Consider the following 21,491-nt stretch of genomic DNA (forward strand, 5'->3'; position numbering starts at 1 on the left):
TCTAATGCAGGCCAAGCTGTGTTGTTCTGTCCACTCTGCAATTGGAACAGTATAATCCTATGTTGTATTCTTCTTTCAATACTCAGAGCACAGATAAACGTTGGCCTCGTCTTGGGTCGGGGCCAGGGCCTCTGCCTATCTTTACACTCTTCATTCTGGCAGAGGGGACTGGGGTTGTGGGCTGGGTCTGGCTGTAACATGCTCTTGAGCCCTTTTTCTCTCTCCTCACTATGACTATGGTAGACGGTGTTTGCTAATGGAGTGTGCCCTGCCTGTGTGTGTGTGTGCATCCCAGCCTGTGAGTTTGTTTGTGTGTGTGTTTGTTAATGTGTGTGTGCATACTAATGTATGTGTGTGACATTGCAGGGAGTTTGGCCGCTGGAAGGTGAACAGCCTGGCTCTAGAGAGACAGGATAACAATGATCTGGCCCTGCCTCTGGACCCTGAGTTCCTCCAGACCATCAGGCACCTGGGCAGACGGCCCAGCCTCAGCTCAATCACAGACAGCATCATCAGGAAGTATGGAACACACTTCCTACTCTCAGCCACCCTGGGGGGTAAGAATAATAAAACATGTATTTATTTATTGGTGTAATGATTGGAAGGCCAATTTCTTTCCACTCAATCTGTATGCTGCTGATTCTCAGCTTCAGAAACACATTATTTCTTTGCTGTATAGGTGTCGTATTGGATGTGGACTATTCCCGGCCCAGTTCTCAGTGCATATTCTGCTCCTCTCTGTGCCCTTGTTTGTGTTTAGGGGAGGAGTCGTTAATGATCTTTGTGGACAAGCAGCGGTTGAGTAGGACAGTGGAGGCAAGCGAGGCCAACAGTACGGCCGTGACTCTGGAGGCTCTGCACCAGCTGGCTGCCTCCTACTTCATCGACAGAGAAAGCACCCTGCGCAAGCTGCACCACATCCAGATAGCATCCACAGCCATCAAGGTAAACCTAGGTACACACATCACAAACCATACAATGGTTCGAATCAACCTAGCAGTTTAGCTTTGTATTTCCATCTGTGATGTGTGCTGTAGCTGTGTCTGTTGGCTTGGTGGTGGGGGTGTTGGTGCCAGGATTAAATTTTCCTACATAGCAGGATGTGTGTTTGATTTAAATATCATCAGTCCATTCCATCTTTCATTCCCAGAGCCTTCTAGCTGGGTCCATCATTATTACTGAATAGTGAATGTGATCGGCTGAGTTTGCCCTTTGCACAGCAGGACATGTTTGTCAGACTCAGCATTCAGACTGATTAGTTGCCTGTGAGCCTGTGATTTATTTACATGTACCTGTGACAATGACAGGATTATCATTGAGGAAATTCCCTTGCACAGGCACCTTGTATAAGAGCGGTGTTTCCCAAATGGCAGTTTTGGACGAGCTGGTGAGCCACTCCCAGCTAATTTACATTTCTTTAAGAGTCATGGTATAAAACTACACAGCTGGACTGTTTTGTTCATAATGAGGCTTTGGGAACCAATGTCACAGTCATCCCTAACGTAATTATACAGTTGAGTGTTGATTCCTAACACTATCTGAGATTAATTAAAAATGAACTTGTTGTTTGAAAGCGTCCATCCATTTATCATTGACTCATCCCAGTGCTATCCCATCTTGGGCAACCACAGACAGATAAGGCCATATTCCTTAAAGTGAATTGGCAAAAGGACACATCATGGCTGCGTTGGAAGTGTCCTCGTGGACAAAGTGTTGCTAAAACCGTCTGATTAAGTTGAATGGAGCAGAAGTCCTCTGAGGTGCATTTGTTTGGGAAGCAGTTTCAAGTTACTGATGTGAAATATTCACAGCATCAGCAGGCTTTAATTCAGGCCATGGATTTCTACCTCACTCAGATGAAGACGGATGGCAAGACAAAAGCGTCACATAGAGAGAGCACCAGACAACGTCTTTAAGAGATAGATTTTCAAGAGGAGAAAAACCTGTCGTCCTAGTATAACGCAGGAGATATAGCTACTGTATAACACTCCGGGTGAAAAATAAATGGAAGGGGAAAAGAAAATAGATAAAGAGGGGAGGGGAAGTGGTGCCTCTACAATTACGCATGAGAGATGAATTATCGGTTCCATTTCAATCATTTCTTTGAGATCTCGCCCCATATGTCAGCCATTTTGGGTATGAGTTAATGTGTCTCACACTGTCTGTAATAAACGATGCTTTAACCTACCAGCGAGCAAGGAACACTGACAGGAAACACTAAAAGCACTGGGTGGACATAAATCAGGTGGTTTAAGTTTGATTTACAACTCAGGTCAAGTTCTACTGAGGTTTATCACAATTAGCCTGAAAAACAACTAGCCATCGATGTGAGAAAGGACAGAGGAATGTGTTTGACCCAATTCTCTGGTCTGCTAGGATGTGGTGTTCAGTCATTCACACCATGTTATGGTTAATTTGTAGGAGAATAAAGAGAATTTGCTAGGCTGAGCTTTGGAACGCAAGAGAAATCTAGTGAGAAATGACGGTAGCAGCAGTTCACGATGTAGAACGGATTTAATGTAAAAACTGTAGCTATTTGAATACATAAATGATAGAATAACACTATTTTACCAAGATACTCAGAAAACATCATCAAATACATAAATACATGTATTATGATCATCAGACGAATTACTGTCATCACTGAACGATGGGACAACATCATTTACTTTAAAATTTCTGACAGTGATTTTTTTTTGCTTGCGTGATGTTATTGTTGGCTAGACTAGCCCAGACAAGGGATGGGCAACTCCAGTCCTCGGGGACAGAGTGTAACTTTTCCCCCATCGCCTAGCAAACACAGCTGATTAAACTAATTGCATTCTAAACTGAAGATCATGATTAGTTGATTATTGGAGTCAGGTGTGTTAGCTGGTGCTGACACCAATCAGACCCCCGGGGACTGGAGTTGCCCACACCTGGCCTAGACCATACTTAGCGGCAGATGGCAAAGACATGTTCTGATTGGCCTGTCTGTATTTGTTAAGGCTTGTGATTGAATTGCAGATAGAACCTTATAGTGCCAAGTTCAAATGGGTTTATGGAGATAAAACGTACTAGTTGTTCCCTTTTTTCACTTAAAATTTACTTTTTCAAAAATCTAACTTCACAGACATATGAAGAACCATCTGAAGATATGTGACTAACTCATTTTTGACAAAAATGTCAGATTGAACCGTAGAGTACAAAGGTCTCGATGTACTCCCCCTCAAGAAAAAGGCACCCTCGGATGCAAAAACAAGAGGAAGTTTGTTATTTTCTATCAAGGTCATAGAATCTGGGGGAACTTTACAAATTAGGTAAAGATATGAGCTGTAGTCAGCTTCGCTTACCGTTAAACCTCTGTCTGGGTCATCAGTCAAGCTTCTCAATCACAAGCTGTGCATAATCTTAAACGTTAGCCAGCTCGGTTTCCTCTCTGCAATGTTGTCTGGTCAGAGCACCAGAATTATTAAGCTCTGAGAGAAGGGAAGAGGACCGCTCAATCACTCCGTCAGTATGAATTAGCCTAGTATCAAGCCCCTTCTGTCGGTCTGGACTTCATCACATCTTCTTGCAAGTCTCCATGTGCTGGCTCCATAAATGTTTCTGTGGACACATACACACAGTCACTGTTCTATTACCAATGGCAGTTAGGGATATGTGATAGCTGACACTGAAACATATCCTATCTTGAAGTTTGAACAGATCAGATAAAACCTACCCAATTATGGTCTCCCCATCAATCGACTGAGGCTGCCGTCTGACAAAAACATCCCCAGTCCATCTGTAGAAATAGGCAGAGTTTAGGCAGAGTTCATCAGTGAGACAAAAAAGGGTGTTGCTATTACTGGATATTTGTGCTGTACTATATTATTAGTAATGACCTCATTGTGAATGTGTTGAGTGGATGTGTTGAGTGCCAGGTCTCTCTGCATTTCATGCATCTGTGAACACATACACACAGTCACTGTTCTGTTACCAATGGCAGATAGGGCTAGGTAATATCTGACACACAAACATATACTATGTTGAAGTTTGAACAGGTCATCCTAAATCTACCTAATTCTGTTCACCCCATCAACGACCGTTGGTGAGCAAGCAAGAGGTGAGGCTGGAGGTGAGGTATTTTCCAGCGCACAATTGATGGGCATAGCAGCGTAGATCAGCTCCTTGCTCATCAAAGATACTGGTCGGTCACACACAAACACATAGACACAGAGCACTGATTACATTATCAATGGTGGTTATGATTAGCCTGGTGAATTAGCCTATATTTCACTTCAGATATCTTAAAATGTGAAGTGAAATAGGATTATATGCATCTAAGTAGTAGAAGATAAGCAATAAATAATGTCTGTTTCATAAATGATGTTTCACAATTGGGTTATCAAATGTATCAAAGTAATGAAGTGGGTTACCTTCTGTATTTGTACAAATGATGAGCCTGTGAAAGCTGTTGCCGCTGACAGGTAAAGATTGCTGGCTGGATACTTGCCAACATGTGTGCATGATGCTGATAAGGGCCCCCTTGCTGGTCTTCTCTATGCTGCATGTTCGGCTGCAACCTGGACCTCTCTCAAACAACTGTTGCAGGCAATCTTATGAGGTGGTGTTGACTGGAAGGGCCTGTGACAAGGTGATATAATAGACAGCCAAGTGGTAAAATTGCATTTTGTTTTAAAGAAAGGACAAAGCTTTTTGCTAATGCGCTTCACAACCAAAATGACATTACTAGTTGCATCTGCTTGGCTGGGGAATTAGCCTACCAGTTTATCAAGCCAGGTATTTTTTTATACACATTTTCACATAACATACAGTGCATTCGGAAAGTATTCAGACCCCTTGGCTTTTTTTCACATTTTGTTACATTACAGCCTTATTGCTTTTTTTCCTTCATCAATCTACAAACAATACCCCATAATGACAAAGCAAAAACAGGTTTGTAGAACTTTTTGGAAATGTATAAAAAACAACAACTGAAATATCACATTTACATAAGTATTCAGACTCTTGTTGAAGCACCTTTGGCAGTGATTACAGCCGAGTCTTCTTGGGTATGACGCTACAAGCTTGGCACACCTGTATTTGGGGAGTTTCTCCCATTCTTCTCTGCAGATCCTCTCAAGCTCTGCCAGGTTGGATGGAGAGCGTCGCTGCACAGGTCTCTCCAGAGATGTTAGATCGGGTTGAAGTCCGGGCTCTGGCTGGGCCACTCCTGCGTTGTCTTGGCTGTGTGCTTAGGGTCGTTGTCCTGTTGGAAGGTGAACCTTCGTCCCAGTCTGAGGTCCTGAGCGCTACTTTGCTCCGTTAATCTTTCCCTCGATCCTGACTAGTCTCCCAGTCCCTGCCACTGAAGCGGGCTGTCATGTGCCTTTTACTGAGGATTGGCTTCTGTCTGGCCACTCTACCATAAAGCCCTGATTGCTGGAGTGCTGCAGAGATGGTTGTCTTTCTGGAAAGTTATCCCATCTCCACAGAGGAACTCTGGAGCTCTTTCAGAGTGACCATCGGGTTCTTGATCACCTCCCTGACCAAGGCCTTTCTCCCCCGATTGCTCAGTTTGGCCGGGCGACCAGCTCTAGGAAGAGTCTTGGTGGTTCCAAATTTCTTCCATTTTGGAACGATGGATGCCATTGTGTTCTTGGGGACCTTCAATGCTGCAGACATTTTTTGGTACCCTTCCCCAGATCTGTGCCTCGACACAATCCTGTGTCGGAGCTCTACGGACAATTCCTTCCACCTCATGGCTTGGTTTTTGCTCTGACATGCACTGTCAACTTTGGGACCTTATATAGACAGGTGTGGGCCTTTCCAAATCATGTCCAATCAATTGAATTTACCACAGGTGGACTCCAATCAAGTTGTAGACCCATCTCAAGGATGATCAATGGAAACAGGATGCACCTGAGCTCAATTTCGAGTCTCATAGCAAATGGTCTGAATACTAATGTAAATAAGGTGTTTGTGTTTTTTTTATTTTGAATCATTTGCAAACATTTCTAAAAACCTGTTTTCGTTTTGTCATTATGGGGTATTGTGTAGAATAATGAGGAAAACAACTAATTTAATCATTTTTAGAATAAGGCTGTAACTTAACAATATGTGGCAAAAGTCAAGGGGTCTGAATACTTTCTCATAGGAGTCGAGGGTGACTGGCAACAATGGAGGAGTTGTCACAAGGGTACTTGTGTCGCATGACACACTTTTATTCTGAGGTCTTGCCTGACAAGCTGTGAAAATAGCAAGCGAACAGTGAATAATTTTTTGGGGGGATGTCGCTAAACCATTGCAATCACATTGCTGGACATGTTATGATACCCACCTTTGCTCCTTCTGGTAGGTCCCGGCATCTGTTCATGACCAGGGGATCAGTCTGGCACCCAACTGTGCACTTTGTCTAACAGAAAAACAGGTTCAACGATTGTCATCATCCCTCAATTAATAACAAAGCTCGAGAAATAATGTAATCTCTTTTGGAAGCTAATTCTATGCTTTACAGATGTAGACTGACTGGCTCCAGATTAGATTAGGTTTAGGCCGGTGATGCCGTTACATTCTGCAACCAACTGTGACATGTTTTGCTATGGCCCTGGGTTGGTTTGAGTTTTTTGCTGCTAGTTAGTGTGCTGTTGTAGTCAGACATTAGTTAACTAGTACCACCATAGCTGCATCCAATATGTATTTGTGCCCTAGACATGGGTTGCACCTTAGCGGCTAATGTGACTGTTTCGTCTAAATTACACAAATTTAGAGTGGCATGGAAATAAGATTATATTTCTAAAGTAGGCAAATAATTTGTAGGAAACAACTTTGCTATATTATGATGTTGTCAAATTTAATTTAGAGAGCTGGCAATGTTTCCATTACTGTTACTAGGAAAGTTTGTCAAAAATAGCTAGCAATGTTAATTTGTGGTGGTCCCCTCAATCTTAGTTAGCTGGCTAAAGTTATACTGCATCTAAAGTCAATCTAGTGACATCACAATCATAACAAAACGTTTTCCTACTAATTATTTGCCTAATTATTCGTGTTTCCAAGCCAAATCCAATAATAATATTAACGCTTGCATTTTGAAAATAATTGAGCTTCCAAGACACTTGAGGCAATGCACCATACAAAATAAAATATAAAAGGGTTGTTACTGTACTAAGTTTGAGCACTTTCTCCATTCTTCCTTAAAACCTTTAAACAATGGCTGAGGCATTTTAAGACATTCTTGCCTGAATCAGAGGAAGCGTGCATGCTTCATAAGGAGTGAGTGAAAGAATGCTGGTGCTGACTCATAGTACTGTATGATGATGCATACTAGACACATCCCCTCCCAGGGCCGGCCCTAGCCTTTTGAGGGCCCTAAGCAAGATTTGGTTGGGGGACCCCGCCACCTCATGGGCAAAACATTTTAGTGGCTCCACTCTTTATTATTTCCCCCTCTCCGGAGTAAGAAAAAGTTCATTTGCTGCAATTTTACACATTTCTCCATGGGGCGTAAAGAAAATATTGCATAACTTAATATTTGAAAGCAAGTTTTCCGCAGTTTTACACATTTTGCCATAAGGTAGAGAGAAAGTTTAGCAATTTTATAACTAATTTCATACAATTCTACTCCTTTTGCCATGGGGCGGAGAGAAATGTGCAGTTTTACAGCTAATTTCCTGACATTCCACAGATTTTGCCATGACTTATGCCATGTTAACATGATATTTTACAGAGAGTGACTAACAAAATCAATGGGGGCTTGTGCCCTGGGCGTGAATGAAGGAGTCAGGCGCAGGAGGTAAAACACCGAAGACCAGAGTTTATCTCATTTACATAAATAAAACGCACCCAGCGTCAAAATTAAACTATCACAAGGGAAATATTCCACCTTGGCAACAACAAATCACTCACAAAGACAAGGGGAACAGAGGGAACACTTATACACATACTAATTAATGGAATGAGCACCAGGTGTGTGTGATTGACAAGACAAGATAGGACAAGTGGAGTGATAAGAATGGGATCGGCAGTAGCTAGTAAGCCAGTGACGACGAACGCCGAAACCTGCCCGAACAAGGAGGGGAGGCAGCCTCGGCAGAAGTCGTAACAGTACCCTCCCCTTGACTCGCGGCTCCAGCAGTGCGCCGACCCCAGCCTCGGGGACGGCCAGGAGGACGCGGAGCAGGGCGAGTCAGTTGGTGATGGTGGAAATCCCTCAACAGGGAGGGATCGAGGATGTCCCTCCTTGGGACCCAGCACCATTCCTCCGGACCGTACCCCTCCCACTCCACGAGATACTGAAGGCCCCCCACCCGACTCTTGGATCCAGTATGGAACGGACTAAGTACGCCGGGGCCCCCTCGATGTCCAGAGGAGGTGGAGGAACCTCCGCACCTCAGACTCCTGGAGCGGACCAGCTACCACCGGCCTGAGGAGAGACACATGAAACGAGGGATTAATATGGTAATCAGGGGGAGTAACAACCTGTATGTAACCTTGTTTATCCTCAGGACTTTAAAACGGCCCCACAAACCACAGGCTCAACTTCCGGCAGGGCAGGCGGAGGGGTAGATTCTGGGTTGAGAGCCAGACCCTATCCCCTGGTACGAAAACCGGGGCCTCCCTGCAGTGGCGGTCAGCGTTCGCCTTCTGACGACGTACGGCGCGCTGGAGGCGAACGGAACGTGGGCAGCGTCCTAGGTCAACTCCGCGCGCCGAAACCAGTCATCCACCGCAGGAGCCTTGGTCTGGCTCTGGTGCCACGACGGGTTGGTAACCCAAAACACATTGGAAGGGTGTTAGGTTAGTGGAGGAGTGGTGGAGAGAGTTCTGAGCGTATTCTGCCCATGGCAGGAACACAAACCACTCCCCCGGCCAGTCCTGACAGTAGGTCCGCAGGAACCTACCCACATCTTGATTCACCCTTTCCACCTGCCCATTACTCTCAGGGTGAAATCCAGAGGTCAGGCTGACCGAGACGCCCAGACATTCCATGAACGCCTTCCAGACTCTAGACGTGAACTGGGGACCTCGGTCGGACATTTTATCCTCTGGTACCCCGTAGTGCCGGAAGACGTGAGTAAACAGAGCCTCCGCAGTTTGTAGGGCCGTGGGGAGACCGGGCAGAGGAAGGAGGCGGCAGGACTTCGAAAAGCGATCCACAACGACCAGGAGAGTGGTGTTACCTTGGGAGAGGGGAAGATCAGTAAGAAAATCAATACTAAGGTGAGACCATGGTCGTTGTGGAACTGGTAAAGGTTATAGCTTACCCGCTGGGAGGTGCCTAGGTGCCTTACTCTGGGCGCACACTGAGCAGGAGGAAACATACACTTAGCCAAGGTAGGGCACCAGTTCTTCTCTGTCAGGCAGCGCATTGTACGACCGATACCTGGATGACCAGAGGATGGTGTCATGTGTGCCCAGTAGATCAGACAATCACGCATAAGCGTAGGCCATACTGCAGCCCAGCTGGACACTGCGGTGGAGATGGATCTGTGCGTAATGCCTGCGCTATATACGCGTCCATCGCCCATACTACCGGCGCCACAATGCATGAGGCCGGGAGTATGGGGGTGTTGTCTCTGGGTCTCTCCTCTGTGTCATACAGCCGAGACAGTGCGTCTGCCTTCACGTTCTTCGTATCCGGAATATATGAGAGTGTGAAATCAAACCGGGTGAAGAAGAGGGCCTACCTGGCCTGGCGAGGATTCAGCCTACTCGCTGCCCGAATGTACTCCAGGTTACGGTTGTCTGTCCAGACAAGGAAAGGGTGTTTCACCCCTTCGAGCCAATGCCTCCACACCGTCAAAGCTCGGACAACAGCCAGCAGCTCCCGATCACCAACGCCGTAGTTCTGCTCCGCCGAGCTGAGCTTCTTCGAAAAGAAGGCACAGCTTGGGTGGCGTGCACGAGCATTGGGATAAGACAGCGCCTATCCCTACCTTGGACGCATCCACCTCCACTACGAACGGTAGTGATGGATCGGGGTGAGCCAGTACCGGGGCTGAGGTGAACAGACCCCGCAATCTACTGAAGGCCAAATCAGCCTCAGCAGACCAGCGGAGCTGGGACGGCCCACCCTTCAACAAGGAGGTAATGGGAGCTGCGACCTTGCCAAAGCCCCGAATAAACCTCCGATAGTAGTTGGCAAAGCCAAGGAAGCGCTGCACCTCCTTCACCATGGTTGGAGTCGGCCAATTACGTATGGCTGAAATGCGATCTCCCTCCATCTCCACACCTGTGGTAGTAATGCGGTGTCTGAGGAAGGAGATTGACTGCTGGAAAAACTCACACTTCTCTGCCTTGGCATAAAGATCATTCTCCAGCAGTCGGACCAGTACCTTGCGAACCAGGGACACATGCTCGGCGCGCGTAGCGGAATACACCAGGATGTCATCGATGTAGACCACCACACCGCGACCAAGCATGTCCCGAAACACCTCGTTCACAAAGGACTGGAAAACGGATGGCGCATTCATCGAAACGTAGGGCATCACCACTGTCAAGTACTCTGATGGGGATTGGAATGGATAGGGGAACCAATGAAATGCCTTGACGACGTGCAAATGCCCTGTCAATAAAGTTCCCAGCTGCGCCTGAATCGACTAGCGCCTTACACTGGGAAACTACCAGGTGATCGGGAAAGGAGATAGATAAGGTACAGTGCGCCGCAAAGGGCCCCTACCAGGACGTCCTCTGGCTGCTAGCAGATTGTCCAGCCGGATGGCCATGTCCACCAGTTGGGAGAACGATAGCATGGCATCACGGCAGGCTAGCTCCCTTCGGACGTCCTCCCTTAGGTGGCACCCGAAATGGTCGATCAGGACCCGCTCGTTCCACCCAGACCACGCTGCCAGCGTCCGGAACTCCAGCACATAGTCCTGTGCGGTCCTCGTCCCCTGCCTCAGATGGACCAGTCGTTCGCCCGCCTCTCGACCCTCAGGCGGGTTATCGAAAACGGCCCGAAAGAAGCGAGCAAACTCCCTGTAGTCCTCCAACGCGGCACCTCCCTCGTTCCACACCGTGTTGGCCCACTCCAGGGCTCTCCCACAAATGCAGGAAACAAGGACGGATACCTTCTCCCACTCCAGTGGCGCCGGCCTGATGCTGGAGAAATACAGCTCTAGTTGGAGCTGTATCCCTTACATTGCGCTGCCGTCCCATCAAACGCCGGTGGCCGGGATATCTGGATCCCTCCAGGGGCTGGGGTGTAGGTGGCTGGATCCGGTTGACCAGCTGGTCTCGATAGATCGGGTCCTCTCCTCTCCAGGCGTTGTACTACCTGAAGAACCCGATCCATCGCTTCCCCCAAGCTAGCCAGCATCGAGGAATGCTCCTGGACCCTTGCCACAACTCCAGGCATGCGGTCTTCTCCGGTAAAACACCGAAGTCCAGAGTTTATTCCGTTTACATAAATAAAACGCACCCAGCGTCAAAACGAATCTATTACAAGGGAAATATTCCACCTTGGCAATAACAAATGGAAGACTCGCTCTCACAATGAAACAATCACTCACAAAGACAAGGGGAACAGAGGGTACACTTATACACATACTAATTAGGGGAATGAGCACCAGGTGTGTGTGATTGACAAGACAAGACATGACAAGTGGAGTGATGAGAATGGGATCGGCAGTAGCTAGTAAGCCGGTGACGATGAACGCCGAAACCTGCCCGAACAAGGATGGGAGGCAGCCTCGGCAGAAGTCGTGACACTGGGCTTGTGCCCTTTGTGCCCGGTCGGTAATTTGGCCATGATTACTACATGTTAAGATAGCTGGCTAGACTAATTTACCAATCAAATTTTTTTTAGCTGACATGGGCTAATCGACAACTGCTGATGCACAACCAAATTTCGAAATTGTACCTTGTGTATTCTACTATTCTAACTCTCAACAGTAAGTAGAGTCCCCGACTGAGTTCCTAAAAAACATATTTTTTTGTTTAGCTTTTTTGTCAGCCCCCTAGGGACCAAATTATTTTGTTTATACCTTGGGCCGGCCCTGTCCGCTCCTAATTACATCACATAACCAAGCAACACAAACTAATTATTCCAGGAAAGCCTTTAAGAGCAATCATCAGACCCATTAATTGTAGCTGTTAGAATTTCTGATAGTCAGCATGATTTAATTGCACTCAATTATGGCATATTAGTACAACCCTCCCTCTCTCCACCTGCTCTCCCCACCTCCAATCCATCTCATTTAAATGTTTCAACTTGTATTCAGGCAATCTCCCAGTTTTGATAATGACAGAGCCCAAAGCCCCCGTAAATTACTGTACATACTGAGATATACAAATCACTGTTTAGAGTATTTGTTTTTCTAAATCAATTTCTTAAAGAAACAAGTAAGTGTGCACATGCTCTGCTCAGCTGGGTCCTTGTTGCAGATGGTCTCATTGCTATGCATAGAAAACCCAGCTTTAGATTTGCATTCGGTCAATTTTCCCTTTAAATCGGACATCTGTCTGTGTTAGAAAGTAATCTTCCCATACCTGTAGACACATCTTGGATTTTAATTAATTGTGTCGAAGCATCAATAAAAAAGAATGGAAATGCTGGCGATGGGCCTGCTAAAGTTGTGGTTGTCTTTCCCTCTTTCTCACACCCACCCTCTCTTTTGCTTTGTCTCGCTCACTCTGTCTCGCTCACTCTCTCTCACACACTCACTCTCTTTCTCTCCCCCTCTCCTTCTCCATTTCAAAGTAACTCAAACCTCAATGTTGAGTGAAACTTTAAATGAACATCTTGTGATTATCATATAATGAATAACTGCTACTTATGTAATGGTTAAATAAGGTTGGTCATGGTTCTGGTGTCTCAATGCTTTGAAGGATACAGACCTTTTGACACAGTTCCGTTTCTTTTCTTTTTCTTTCTCATGTCTCACCCTTCCCTCCGTTTTCCCAGTGACCTTAAAGTAGGTGTTAAAGAAAAGCCAATTTTTCTGCCCACAGAGGGAAAGGAAAATTGTGTCCTTTCTGCTGGATGTAGAACCATAGGTACTCATTAATCTACACTGGTGATGTGGTTACTTTTAAGGAGCCACTGTGTTGGTAGGGGAGAACAATTTATAAGTGACATGGAGGGAGATGTTTGTCTTGGGAGGGTGGCAGAGGAACCTTGATATACGGGAGCTTTAAATCTGCCTTTTGTCAATGATGATTGAGCTGTGATTGTGAACAATCTAACCGCACACTCAGAGGAGAACAGAGATCCTGTGTCTTCCTGGATTGTCAGCGTGAATCTAGTGATTTATATTCTTTCTTCAAGTTGTTTCTTCACGTCTCCACATTATCTCCCCTGTGTCAGATGACAGAGCTTTTGGGTTGCATCGCTACTGTATGTCATCACTTTCTCTGAGTAGACAAACCTACTCTGCACCCTTAAGCTTCATGTACCATACTTTTTGGATATAACATCATGTGGCCTGTGAGTTTTCATATAACAGACTATACAGAATATGTCATAATGCACAACCTTGGTGTTGCGTCATACATCAAACAACTGAACTACTGTATCTAGACTACTTGTAATGTTTGTAGATGTGAACATTTAAACGTGTCTAAATAAGGTATAATATATTTAGTCCTGTGGAAGTGCAGATGGGAGGAAGTAAGTGAGTGTACTATTAGTTGTTAATCTCATTCCATATGACATTCAACTCTGCATCCCTGCATTTTTAATGACTTTAGTGGCTCTCTCTCACAGTGTAGTGGATTTTTGCCATGTGCCTCTGTCTTTCCCTTTAGGTGACCGAAACAAGGACGGGCCCTCTTGGATGCAGTAACTATGACAACCTGGACTCAGTCAGCTCTGTTCTGGTTCAAAGCCCTGAAAACAAGATTCATCTGCAAGGTCGGCCATCCAGAATTGAACACACCCAGACATTCTGATGGAATTGTCACGGTTTCTATTTTCTGCAAAGCATTATACAAGAGGCACCAGAGTGTCAGAAGGAATTTAGCTTCAATCCGTCTTTCAGTGTGGCATTGGAAACCAAACCACTGGATTCCTAAGCGAATCACAGGGATTTGTAGACATGTATGAACAAGCCAGTGGAAATTAATCTATAAAGTGACTAGAAACTACCTCCTCTTCTGTCCTATAGTCATTTACAGTAGAAATGCTATAGGCTATATTTACTACAGTATTTGACAGTCTAGTTTATATTATTACAGTAATGTGTCTTGTAGTTTACCAAGTATTGTCATATACTGTATAAAAAGTACCATATCCTCTGTTCTGCCAGGTCTCCAGACCATCCTACCAGCGTACCTGAGGGCTAGGTTCGTCCAGGCGGCTCTGAACTACATCGGCTGTAATGAGGAGGGTCAGTTTGTGTGCCGGGACAATGACTGTTGGTGCCGCTGCAGCCCAGGCTTCCCCCAGTGTAATTGCCCCAACGTGGACCTGAGGGCCATGGAGGCCAGCCTAGTGCACATCAGGGACACCTGGAACATGGCTAACCAGGACTTTGAGGAGTCAGGTAGGGAGCATGAGATTGACGATACACTCACCGAGTATAGAAAGAGTTTGTAACATTAAAGATACTTGCACACAGAGCCAAGTACTGTAGGTAGACGACAGAACATTACACAACACAGAGATCAATGTGACGTCTGCTGTCTGCCTTTGACAAGAGATATGGGTTCACGTCTACACTGAGTGTTTAAAACATTAGAAACACCTTCATAATATTGAGTTGCCCTCAGAACAGCTTCAATTCATCGGGGCATGTACTCTACAAGGTGTCAAAAGCATTCCACAGGGATGCTGGCCCATGTTGACTCCAATGCTTTCCCGAGTGGCGCAGCGGTCTAAGGCACTGCATCTCAGTGCTTGAGGCGTAACTACACACCCCCTGGTTCGATTCTAGGCTGTATCACAACCGGATGTGATTGGGAGTCCCATAGGGCAGCGCACAATTGGCCCAGTGTCGTCCGGGTTTGGCCGGTGTAGGCCGTCATTGTAAATAATAATTTATTCTACTAGTTAAATAAAGGTTAAATAAAAAATGAAATAAAAGTTGGCTGGATGTCCTTTGGGTGGTGGCCCATTCTTGATACACACAGGAAACTGTTGAGCGTGAAAAACCCAGCAGCGTTGCAGTTCTTGACAAACTCAAACTACCATTCCCTGTTCAAAGGCATTTCAAACTTTTGTCTTGGCCATTCACCCTCTGAATGACACAAATACACAATCCATATCTCAGTTGTCTCAAGGCTTAAAAATCCTTCTTTAACCTGTCTCCTCCCCTTCATCTACACTGGTTGAAGTGGATTTAAAAAGTAACATCAATATGGGATCATAGCTTTCATCTGGATTCACCTGGTCAGTCTATGTCATTGAAAGAGCAGGTGTTCCTAATGTTTTGTACACTCAGTATATACTTTAAGGATTAATTATGCAAATTAAATGTCAGGTCAATATTGATAAGTCTAAAGTGTCTGCTTTGTGTCAGTAAACACATTTAATTAATATGGCCCATATGAGGGACTTTATTAGACTACATTTTCATTTGATAAATTATAGATTATATAACTAATCAGGATTGACTTGATTTAGTTACACATTTCAAATATGGAGAGCATAGGGATATTTCACCCCCGGTCTTGATAAGAAATTACTATACTTTTTAAAGACACATTGTAATCAACGGATTAAATAAATTAGAGGCTGCACCAATATGAGTTTTCCATTCATACAACATGTAGGGTAAATTACCACAGTAGATTTGCCTTGGTAAATGAGAAAATGATTTATGTATTCTGAAAGTTATTTATCTTGAAAACTTGATTGCTGACAAGAAAAACATTTTGGGACTAGATCAACAATGGACTAATGAAACAAATACCAAAAGATAGTTTTTGGGTGGAGTTTTCCTTTAAAGAGCAGTAAATCATTGGTCAATTTGGATGCAATTGAGATCAGCAGTGCAGGTCTAGGAGCAACAAAGGTTCAGCCGCGAAGTGGTAGGCCACACAAGCTTACAGAACGGGACCGGCGAGTGCTGAAGTGTGTAGCGCGTAAAAATCGCCTGTCCTCGGTTGCAACACTCACTACAGAGTTCCAAACTGCCTCTGGAAGCAACGTCAGCACAATAACTGTTTGTCAGGAGCTTCATGAAATGGGTTTCCATGGCTGAGCAGCCACACACAAGCCTAAGATCACCATGCGCAATGCCAAGCGTCGGCTGGAGTGGTGGTGTAAAGCTCGCCGCCATAGGACTCTGGAGCAGTGGAAAACGTGTTCTCTATAGTGATGAATCATGCTTCACCATCTGGCAGTCCGATGGACGAATCTGGGTTTGGCGGATGCCAGGAGAACGTTACCTGCCCAAATGTATAGTGCCAACTGTAAAGTTTGGTGGAGGAGGAATAATGGTCTGGGGCTGTTTTTCATGGTTCGGGCTAGGCCCCTTAGTTCCAGTGAAGGGAAATCTTAACACTACAGCATACAATTACATTTTAGACGATTCTGTGCTTCCAACTTTCTGGCAACAGTTTGGGGAACACCCTTTCCTGTTTCAGCATGACAATGCCCCCATGCACAAAGCGAGATCCATACAGAAATGTTTGTCGAGATCGGTGTGGAAGAACTTGACTGGCCTTCACAGAGCCATGACCTCAACCCCATCGAACCCCTTTGGGATGAATTGGAATGCCGACTGCGAGCCAGGCCTAATCATCCAACATCAGTGCCCGACCTCAGTAATGCTCTTGTGGCTGAATGGAAGCAAGTCCCCATAGCAATGTTCCAATATCTAGAGGAAAGCCTTCCCAGATGAGTGGAAGCTGCAGCAACTCCATTTTAATGCCCATGATTTTGGAATGAGATATTCGACGAGCAGGTGTCCACATACCTTTGGTCATGTAGTGTATTACACAATGGCTAATCTAAGAACGAATGCCTATTGTAATCAGATATAAATCAGCACCACTGTTAATTGTAAATATCACAGTCACTTTCTCATTACAGATTAGGTTGGATTGATTCTATGGCTATTGATAGCTCTGAAAATATTTTGGTTAATTCCTGTTATGCCCCCTTTCACTCATTAAGCCGGATGCCCTGAAGCAAGGTAACATTTAAACATTTTTGCCCTGTTTGGCTGTTTGGCCTCTACACACAGAGATGAGCTTGCTCTGCTAGGAGCTGGCTGGGTTCTTGGCGTTTCATACACAGACCCACATTTAGTTCAGTCTCTCTCCATTAACATATGCGTCACACAGTATCACTTCCAGTTTCCCCCACGGTGGCCCGGCAAACCAGGTCCCATGTGCCATCTCCCTAAAGTGATCCGTTTGACTATGAGCCAAAATGAACAGAATCATATAAATAAAGAACTAAGCGGAGCAGAATTGCGATGGCGCATTAAACCTTTTCACACCTGTCTGCCTTTCAGAGGAGTTCCAGAACTTTGTACGGAGACTCCCGACATTCTACGCCCTCAACACATCTGCCATCCAGTACTTCTGGAAAATGGAGCCTGCCGTCCATCAGCGCTACAGACAGCTAGAGCTCAGCAGCAGACAGCTTATCGCCAAATCCAGACGGATCGTCAACAAACTCTTCACCCTCAGCAAGAGGTGCCGGACACAGCTGACAGTCATTGTGTTGAGAAAGAGGTGAGAACATGTTATGATAAATGATAAACATTTCCTGTGAGGAGTGGTTGTTTAGTCATAATATCTGTTCAGATGGACATACAGACAGTACTGTAAGGAGATCTGAAAAAAATACAATCAATCAATGGGAGATATTGTAGGTAAAGTATTTATTTTTAGGGCAATCTCAGTAGAAATGGTACAAATAGACGTTCAAGACCCTCGTAAGACAGCATAGTAAAATAGGATGTATTGTAAAAGGAAATAGTAAAATGGTGGTGTACTGGGTGTTACGTTCCCCAATTAGAAACCAAAAATAGTCGCTGAACAGAAAAAGGGAACTAACAAATGAGCCACTGACAACCAAAAGAAAAAAGGTGGGGTTTTAAAATGGGTTCTGAAAGGCAACCATGTGTGCTGGCCAAGCAAACTTGAGTAGGGTCTTAACACCCACCATGGATGCCCACTAGATTCCCATGATAGACAAATTAAAGGAAAAGAAAACCCCCACCAATTTAGGGTAGGGAGTAAAAACAAACATGAAGCAAACCAAACAGGGGAGACACAAGCACTGTGCGAAAAGGGACCATAATCAGGGGATATCTTTACATGACATGTTTTTGATATTCTACAGAATACAGACAATTTCCAATGCATATTTTGAGTGTTGTGGACATCCTTAAAATTTCGGAATCCAGATGTGCCTTTTAGACATGTATGATATTGGGATGACTCTGAATATCACACATGGACATTTCCTATGGCCGGATATGTACTCATTCAATGTCCTGAGATATGTGACATCCTCTTTCTTCTCTTCATGTTGACAAATACTGACTGTATACATTGCATATCTGTGTTTTCTCAGCACATTCAAGATATGAAACTATATTGATTCCAGATATGCTTCTCTTGGCTGTCCATATCTGGATCTTGATATGCTTTTTGATATGCTGAAAATAAGGATGATTTCTGATGCATTTCTGAGTTTTCACCACATGCTCAATAATTTGACAAATATTAAATCAATATTTTTCTTTCATACACAAATCACTTTTGGATTCCCTCTGGATTTCTCTATATGATGACAAATACTGACAGTAGGCCTACATAGTATATTTTCTCAGCACATACAATGCATAGGCTCTTGACTGAGATCCATATCAGGATCTTGATATGAATTTTGATATGCTTAATAAGGACAATTCCTGATGCTTATTTGAGTTTTGAGGATATGCTCAATAATTGGACAAATATTTAATCCATATAATTCTTTCAGACACTAGCTATGATTTTTTATTCCTTCTTGATAAAGGCACCCGCAATCCGCAAGCTAAAAAGCACAGTAACTGGTAGCCTAGCAACAAGAATCACTTATTTTCAGAGTTCCAATTGTCATTTTTGAATTTGGGTGCCACAAATGAGTGTGTAAACGGTGTATGGTTGAACTGACAACTGGAGAAACAAGGACGTGAGAATCTGTTCAGAAAATACTTCAAAGAAGTTAATGCTAAAGTGAGTAGCTAATTTGAGATGTTTTATTTATCTTAGTAACTAGAATCAAGAACGTTGATTAATTTGGCCAGCAGCTAGTAGAGCTAGCTAGCTAGGCTTGATAGGGGAATAAAATATAACTGGTCGCCTAGCTAGCTAGCAACAAAAACATCAATTATTTTTACCCCCTATCAAGTCTCAAGGTGACAGATAATGTTTTAAAACGTTTAGGCATATTTTGTATTACTGGTTAATATAAGCTAGCTAGCTAACTAACTTAGCTAGCTAACTAACTTAGCTAACTAGCAACTTGGCTAGCTAGCTAGTTAGTTAGTTAGTTAGTTAGTTAGTTAGTTAGTTAGTTAGTTTTCTCGTCATGAATGAAGCAAGTAGAGTAGCTACATTATATATACACATGTTTGTGGAAACCCCTTCAAATTAGTGGATTCAGCTATTTCAGCCACACCGTTGCTGACAGGTGTATAAAATCGAGCACACAGCCATGCAATCTCCATAGACAAACATTGACAGTACAGTGGCTTACAAAAGTATTCACCCCCCTTGGCATTTTTCCCACTTTGTTGCCTTACAACCTGGAATTAAAATAGATTTTTGGGGGGTTTGTATCATTTGATTTACACAACATGCCTACCACTTTGAAGATGCAAAATATTTTTTATTGTGAAACAAACAAGAAATAAGACAAAAAAACGGAAAACTTGAGCGTGCATAACTATGCATAACTATGTCTCTATAAGCTTGGCACATCTAGCCACTGGGATTTTTGTCCATTCTTCAATGAAAAACTGCTCCAGCTCCTTCAAGTTGGATGGGTTCCGCTGGTGTACAGCAATCTTTAAGTCATACCACAGAATCTCAATTGGATTGAGGTCTGGGCTTTGACTAGGCCATTCCAAGACATTTGGACATGACAAGACATGCTTTAGCAGTGTGCTTAGGGTCATTGTCCTGCTGGAAGGTGAACCTCCGTCCCAGTCTCAAATCTCTGGAAGACTGAAACAGGTTTCCCTCAAGAATTTCCCTGTATTTAGCGCCATCCATCATTCCTTCAATTCTGACCAGTTTCCCAGTCCCTGCCGATGGAAAAACATCCCCACAGCATGATGCCGCCACCACCATGCTTCAAAGTGGGGATGGTGTTCTCAGGGTGATGAGAGGTGTTGGGTTTGCGCCAGACGTAGCGTTTTCCTAGATGGCCAAAAAGTTCAATTTTAGTCTCATCTGACCAGAGTACCTTCTTCCATATGTTTGGGGAGTATCCCACATGCCTTTTGGCGAACACCAAACGTGTTTACTTATTTTTTTCTTTAAGCAATGGCTTTTTGTCTGGACACTGTTCCATGAAGCCCAGCTCTGTGGAGTGTACGGCTTAAAGTGGTCCTATGGACAGATACTCCAATCTCCGCTGTGGAGCTCTGCAGCTCCTTCAGGGTTATCTTTGTTGCCTCTCTGATTAATGCCCTCCTTGCCTGGTCCGTGAGTTTTGATGGGCGGCCCTCTCTTGGCAGGTTTGTTGTGGTGTCATATTCTTTCCATTTTTAAATAATGAATTTAATTGTGCTCCGTGGGATGTTCAAAGTTTCTGATATTTTTTATAACCCAACCCTGACCTGTACTTCTCCACAACTTTGTCCCTGACCTGATTGGAGCACTCCTTGGTCTTCATGGTGCCCCTTGCTTAGTGGTGTTGCAGATTCTGGGGCCTTTCAGAACAGATGTGTATATATACTGAGATCATGTGACAGATCATGTGACACTTAGATTGCACACAGGTGTACTTTAATTAACTAATTATGTGACTTCTGAAGGTAATTGGTTTCACCAGATCTTATTTAGGGGCTTTATAGCAAAGGGGGTGAATACATACAGTGGGGGAAAAAAGTATTTAGTCAGCCACCAATTGTGCAAGTTCTCCCACTTAAAAAGATGAGAGAGGCCTGTAATTTTCATCATAGGTACACGTCAACTATGACAGACAAATTGAGAAAAAAAATCCAGAAAATCACATTGTAGGATTTTTTATGAATTTATTTGCAAATTATGGTGGAAAATAATTATTTGGTCACCTACAAACAAGCAAGATTTCTCGCTCTCACACACCTGTAACTTCTTCTTTAAGAGGCTCCTCTGTCCTCCACTCGTTACCTGTATTAATGGCACCTGTTTGAACTTGTTATCAGTATAAAAGACACCTGTCCACAACCTCAAACAGTCACACTCCAAACTCCACTATGGCCAAGACCAAAGAGCTGTCAAAGGACACCAGAAACAAAATAGTAGACCTGCACCAGGCTGGGAAGACTGAATCTGCAATAGGTAAGCAGCTTGGTTTGAAGAAATGAACTGTGGGAGCAATTATTAGGAAATGGAAGACATACAAGACCACTGATAATATCCCTCGATCTGGG

At 44.3% G+C, this 21,491-nt stretch overlaps 1 protein-coding gene across 2 annotated transcripts in view; it reads left to right on the plus strand.

Annotated features, from left to right (window-relative positions):
• LOC121540527 (BMP/retinoic acid-inducible neural-specific protein 3-like) overlaps positions 1–21,491 on the plus strand; it is a 78,328-nt gene that overhangs the window by 37,083 nt on the left and 19,754 nt on the right. For both annotated transcript variants that reach the window (XM_041849463.1, XM_041849464.1), the window contains exons 3-7: positions 367–557; positions 761–945; positions 13,711–13,816; positions 14,211–14,447; positions 17,367–17,589. In XM_041849463.1, the coding sequence (XP_041705397.1) occupies positions 367–557; positions 761–945; positions 13,711–13,816; positions 14,211–14,447; positions 17,367–17,589 (942 nt within the window). The remainder of the gene's footprint in view (positions 1–366; positions 558–760; positions 946–13,710; positions 13,817–14,210; positions 14,448–17,366; positions 17,590–21,491) is intronic.

Source organism: Coregonus clupeaformis, chromosome 26 (assembly GCF_020615455.1).
Source record: "Coregonus clupeaformis isolate EN_2021a chromosome 26, ASM2061545v1, whole genome shotgun sequence".
In the NCBI taxonomy this organism is placed as follows: domain Eukaryota; kingdom Metazoa; phylum Chordata; class Actinopteri; order Salmoniformes; family Salmonidae; genus Coregonus; species Coregonus clupeaformis.